This window comes from Bombus impatiens, unplaced genomic scaffold (genome assembly GCF_000188095.3).
Source record: "Bombus impatiens unplaced genomic scaffold, BIMP_2.2 scf_0664, whole genome shotgun sequence".
NCBI classification, from domain to species: Eukaryota; Metazoa; Arthropoda; class Insecta; order Hymenoptera; family Apidae; genus Bombus; species Bombus impatiens.
Window position 1 is genome coordinate 760,711 of NT_177083.1, and position 6,268 is coordinate 766,978.

Below are 6,268 nucleotides of genomic sequence, written 5' to 3' on the forward strand. Positions count from 1 at the left end.
TACATAAAATTGCCGGCTGAGCTGGATACGCGACATGCAATACCAGCTCGACGAGAGTACCCTCCTCCGCCACCTGTCCACTTTTTATCGTCCTCAGTCCTTATCCGTCTTCGTCCGTTGTTTTTATATATCTCCGCTAGACGCGTCCCCTTGTACCTTTACTGCCGTGTCTATACCCCGCACGATCGTTTTATCTTCCCCTTTATTTGTCGCATTGCCCCTCCCACGTTATTCGCGTTATTGCGAATACACGCGTTCCTCTCTGCCCTTATAATTCGCGTCGTTGTCTATCCGCCGCGTCACTTACCTTTTTCCATGTATCCTGATAAAATTATGAATACATCGAGCATCTTCCGATCAACTTACCCCACCTCTTTCCAAACTTTAATATATCGTCCAGAATATTTGTAATCCTCTCTCCTTGGCTCCTCTTTACTCAGCTACTCTCGCTCGATGAATCAGTGATACGGGTCTCCCGAGACCCGAAGTGCATCGGTTTCCCTAGCGATTTTCTCTCTCTCTCTCTCTCTCTCTCTCTCTCATACTCTCTCTCCATCTCTACTTGAGCTTTATCGTTTCGCTTATCCGTCTCTGTCCGTTTTTGTCCACCTCCGGTCGTTTTTACCGGCTTTATCTAACCGATCTGAACTTCATATCGCACCGCTGGCCTCCTAATTACCCGTGGGTGGTCCGACGCATCCTTTGGATTCCGTTTCTCACCGAGCCCGGTTCCACCTCAGTTTCCGAACGTTATTATCGCGGTCGTTTCGTTTCACCGAGTTCCGGCGAGTCACAGTTCCCTCGAATAGACAATGTTCTTGGAAACATAGCTGGCCGGACGACCGTTTCAACGATGCTCCATACCTGCTTTGTCGAGTTTCACCTTTGTTTCCCTTTTAATCTTCGCGTCAAAAGGGTGCCGGCTGGCAGAGGCGAGAGGCGGTCACGCGAACCGAAGCTGAAACACCACCGACAACCTTTCTCTCGTGTCACCTATATCCGTCCGGTCACAAGCCTTTCTTCGCGGATCGTTTTAATGGCCGAGGTAAAAACTAGGTGCATAGTAGACCAAGAGTGTAAGGATCGACGTGGTTAGAAATATTACTAAGGATCGTCATTACATTATATTACATTATTAATGTTGCGACACTCAATTAACTAGCGACCAGTCAGGCACAACTGATCGGTTGGTATCGCGAGCCTTGAACGTTATTAGCGTCAAAGGTGGAGGTTTAGTTCACCTTATTTATTCCACTCAATACTCTGAATACAACTGTCTTTGATTCACTGGCTATCCTGTTAAATATAATAGCCATTGACTGAATACTGTTATATGTTGACTCTTAGAATGCTGGTGTAAGAGTGTCTCTTGGTGATGTTGCTGTGGTAGAGGAAGGTTCGTGGTGGGTGGGTCTCAAGTCTGTTCCTAACTCATCATTGGGTAAAGATGTATGTTTAAGCATGGGCTGGCTGCTTTCATGAAGATTCGCGCGCGGGTGACCTTACATTTGGGGACACCCGCGTTCACTGGCTATCCTGTTAAATATAATAGCCATTGACTGAATACTGTTATATGTTGACTCTTAGAATGCTGGTGTAAGAGTGTCTCTTGGTGATGTTGCTGTGGTAGAGGAAGGTTCGTGGTGGGTGGGTCTCAAGTCTGTTCCTAACTCATCATTGGGTAAAGATGTATGTTTAAGCATGGGCTGGCTGCTTTCATGAAGATTCGCGCGCGGGTGACCTTACATTTGGGGAAACCCGCGTGTCCGGTCTTCTTGAGATGTAGCATAAATAAAGAAGTTTCGTGCCTTATGGGTTTTCTCCGTGGGGTCCTAAAGTGTACCTTGACTGTACAATAGGCCCACTGTTTATGCTAGGTCTGCACTCGGGTAGCGTAGACTCTTGACGGTCGTCCTGCCCGAGGATCGCATCTAGTTCACATAAATCGTCGCGCTAATTACCAGGCGGCCACTCCAAATCTCGAACAATTAAGGATCGACGAACGTACTTAGATCGATACCAGTTTGCTTTTGAATGATTTTTGGCGGGAAATTAGATCGAGCGAGGGCGCATTTGATATAACCCTAGTCACGCAACTGCCGCTGTGTAACGTAGAATGTGTGATTGTTTGACGCGGAAGAGTTTAGGAATGACAACCAGCTCGACGTTGTGTTTCCTTAAAAAATAGAAATATCTCACCTATGAGAACTGGCCATGAAGATTAGGGTAACGCTACCACAAGGGACAATACAGCACGTATGCTATGATTAACAAAAAAAAAAAGAGATTTGTGTTTTAAGTTGGTAGGCTGCGTATGCTGCAACAGCGATCGCTGGCTTTTGCACTCTATTTAATCGCTTAATTCTCTTCTCTTTGAAGTTTTAACCAGCAGAGAAATTATTCGATCGATTCGAAACTTAACTTCCCTATTAAATAATCCAGGTAATCCCTTATTCAATCACGTAGGAACATATCGATCGTTGGTTTATTGAAGTTAGACGACGCAGAGTTAGAGCAGGCTTGGCCAACAAATAGAAGATCCCGGATGGAACCTTGGTCCAACAAACTCTGCGGTCGATTCCTTCCCTTTCCTCGATTCTTTACTTTTTCTTCTCCTCTTCCACGCTCTATCTCGCTTTAAAGTCAGCCGGGTCTACGGTACGTGATGTCGTTTGTACTCGCTTTAGCTGGCACGATGACCATCCCATCGAAGGTCTATTTGACCGGTATTTTCCTCCGCTAACGCGACTTTTCCTCCGCCCGGCGAAGACGATTAGGCGCGAGTCTACTGGAACGTGACTGGAGGGAAAGAATCAGTGGTTCGATTTTCAAGGGAGGAAGCCAGCGATCGCGTTACGAGCGTAAAATCGGGCCATAGCTCAGTGGAGGGTAGCACGAAACGCGGCATTCGATAGAATCGCACGACGATGAAATATGCTCTGCAGCGATTTATCGCGTTTATTTATCGCGACTGATTTAAAATGCCAACCTCGCCGCTTGTGGATTATCGCCGTGTTACCGGCGTAGAAGCATCGTATTTTTGTTTCGGTGTTAAAATAATGGCAAGAGAACTAGGTATATGAAGATAGGGAAAACGTTGAACAAGTTGAAGACGTAAATTAGTTGAAGCGTTTAAAGGAATTTCGTTCGATGATATACTAGAAAAAGTGCGAGGCGGCAATGCATAATAACGGATAATCATTTTCCGATTTCGTAGTTCCATTCGGCCGTGTTTTCTTCGTCGATCGTTTCTTTCGCGTTCGCATTTCACTCGGCCACATCGTGCCCCGTTCCTCTCCATTATTTCGCTCAACGTTCTAAAGAGGCGCGTTTCTTTTTGTTCGTCCTATGACGTTCAATCTATCATTCGGTTCATTTACATCGCACAGTCAGTGCACGGTGCTCTTTAATTCGCTGGCTCGCGCGCGCTCCACTTTCCCATTCGCCACGGTCGCAATTGAAAAGAAACGGCTAACTGGATCGAACCACCGTTGCGCAAAGGACCGAAGGACACTCGATCGTGGGAAAAATGTAGAACGAGCGGAATTTTCCCTATTTTTCCAAGCACGGCGAAAATTTTCAAACCGTAGCCCGATGTCGTTAACGACAAACGCTGCAGCGTGCTACCGACCAACGCGACGCGCTCTAAATACGCGAGCTTGATTCAGGACTCGAGAATGAAACGGGAAACGCTCGAAGAAAGTCGACTCGAACGATTCGAGAATTTAAAAAGGTCGTTTGAGAATTTTTCCCGACGATTTAATTTTTATGTGAAGTTCGAGCGGTTTATTATTCGTTTCTAAAAGTCGCGTTAGGTGACTAAATGTTTTAAACAAACCCTAGAGAGGAGAACTGTTTGCTAATGGAAATTATTTCTTGCTTACGTTTGTGCACGGACAGAGCCCGTAATCAGATTATATCCATCTTAAAACCACACGGCGCGGTAGTATTTAAAGTACTAATGAAAAATAATTTGAAGCGTGAAGATACAAGAGCTTTTTAAATAATCGCACAGGGACCTCGCCAAGCCGAGAAAGAGCTGTACTTCGCGTAATAGTAAACCTTATTTAAGGCAATGTCGTGTAATCTACTTGTTCTTTTATCCGCTGTAATCTTCCCTCTAGCGAAACTTCTTTTACACAAAACTTCATTTCTTAAAATTTTCATTCAAACTGCAGCAGCGTTATCATCGCCAAAGATACTTTGTAAGGATCGATAAACAAAATTTCAAAACTTTCTATCGCGAACACCGAAGTCGATAGTTTTGAGTAACTTTGCAGCAGCTACACCAAGTGTAACGAAAGCGCACCTGCGATTTCTCGAATTGAAAGGAAACGAGGAATCGTGGAAGGTCCGTGACGCGTTTGCAGGCCAACTTTACGATCCCGGATTCATTTATTACTCTCTGCTCGAGTAGCCATCGGTCCAAATCAGCGACGGAAAGGTCTGGAAAATGTTTTACAGTCGATATTGTTGGTCGAAGATAAAAAGCGGAAGCGAGCTCGCTGCAACCGTGTGCGCTGTGGCACGATATTCGCGCTATCCGGTGTGCACCGACGATCGCGTGTGCACGCGGGTTTATTGCTCGTAAATACAAAGAACCGAGAAAGAAGTCGGGGGGAGAAAGAAGGAACCCCGGGGATGGAGAAAGAGTCTCGACCGTGCCTGTATCGCGTCTTATTGCTTTTCAAGAAGAAGTTGTGCGCCACCTTTAAAAATCTATCATGGAGAGACGTATCGTTTCTCGTGTACTCTCGTGATGTACGATGCTGTTTGAAGATTCGAGTCGCAGAGACAGAATAACGAGGAAATTTATGTCGTTGCTAAATTCTATAGCTGGCGTATAAATAAACGCGATAGTATCGAAAAGGAAGTAATATTTCCCTTTTGTAGCAACCGTTACTTTTTTCGTTTCGTCGGTGTGGCCCTGTTGTAACAAATGTTCCGTTGTGATTGTTACAGCTTATGGTAATTTGGGCAGTGTGCTGAGCGCTCAGGGACGCGTCGCGGAGGCGGAGGAGGCGTTCGTCCAGGCGCTCCGCTATCGACCGAACATGGCGGACGTACACTACAATCTGTAAGTACAGCCACGTGCAGTCCCAATAATCCACTTTGCTGTTTGCCCTCTCTCTTTTTTCGCTGCTAATGGCGCCCGGTGTAGGAAAGAGCAACCTCGATCTCGTTTTAACACGGTAAACAGGGGATAAACACGGACCGAGTTTATCTAAAAACCCTCTCATTACTTTTTCCGAGTCTTCTTTGATTAAACTCGGCGATATTTAGAGTTGCTTAGTAAGGCAAACGGAGTTGGAAGTCAATTTTCCAAGGCGTCCGCGCGATACACACCCGTTCGACAGAGGAAGTTTCATTATGAGAAAGCTGGCAGCGAATCCGAATTCCACGCTCCGTATATTTCGTCATCCAAGATTTATGAGACGCCATACAATGGCGGAAACTTTCGCCTTGTCCCTCTGTTTGCTACGTGTCGCGAATCCCGCCTCGGTCACTGAAAATCCTAACATTCGAAATTCTAAAATCCTGGAACGCGGAACACCCTGCCACGCAGGGTTTCGAATTTCATCTTGTCTCCGACTGAACGTAACGCGATCGTCCCAGGCAACTTCCGTTTCCCTCGTCGCGTACTCGCTTCGCGATACGTAGCACAGAGTGGACGCTGACCCCGGATCCAGGGACGACTGTCGAATTTGCGTAATCCACGAGCAAAGCGCTGCCGCTCCGCAAATCTCGCAAGCAATGAAGTCTCTCCTGACTTAAGCAGCCGGTGGCGCGGCAGTGTCCGAAATGCAGGAAAAGGCCAGGGGCCGACGGGACGCCCGACGTTGTGCGATTCGCTGGAAATAAAGGTCGAAGGAATCGCTGATCCGTGGCGGAAAATCGGTACACATCGAGAAATTCCGCCGATTGTCCCAGATCCATGGCTAGACTGGCTTCGAACGCTTTGTGCGCCGTGCTATTGGAAAAGCTACATGGAACCAGCAAGTCGTACAGGGAATTTCGTGTATAGCGTGAGAAAGCTATCGATCCCGTGCCGTTGCAACGTGTGTAACGTCGGCCAATCTAGAGAACGGAATATAGCGAAGAGAATCTAGCGAACAGAATCTGGCTACTGGTGAGACGCTTTCCTTTATCGCTAACCGGTATAAGACAAACTCTCACGGGGAACTACCGAAAGTCTCGCAGGACTTTCGATCGGCGCTCGTCATCTTCCAGCTATCCCGGACCGTTGTAGAGGGGACGTGGAAGCTTG

At 46.8% G+C, this 6,268-nt stretch overlaps 1 protein-coding gene across 2 annotated transcripts in view; it reads left to right on the forward strand.

Annotated features, from left to right (window-relative positions):
- The window catches only part of LOC100741267 (protein O-mannosyl-transferase TMTC2), a 171,923-nt gene that overhangs the window by 88,614 nt on the left and 77,041 nt on the right, over positions 1-6,268 (forward strand). For both annotated transcript variants that reach the window (XM_003492179.3, XM_024370004.2), the window contains exon 5: positions 4,963-5,077. In XM_003492179.3, coding sequence (XP_003492227.1) covers positions 4,963-5,077 — 115 coding nt within the window. The remainder of the gene's footprint in view (positions 1-4,962; positions 5,078-6,268) is intronic.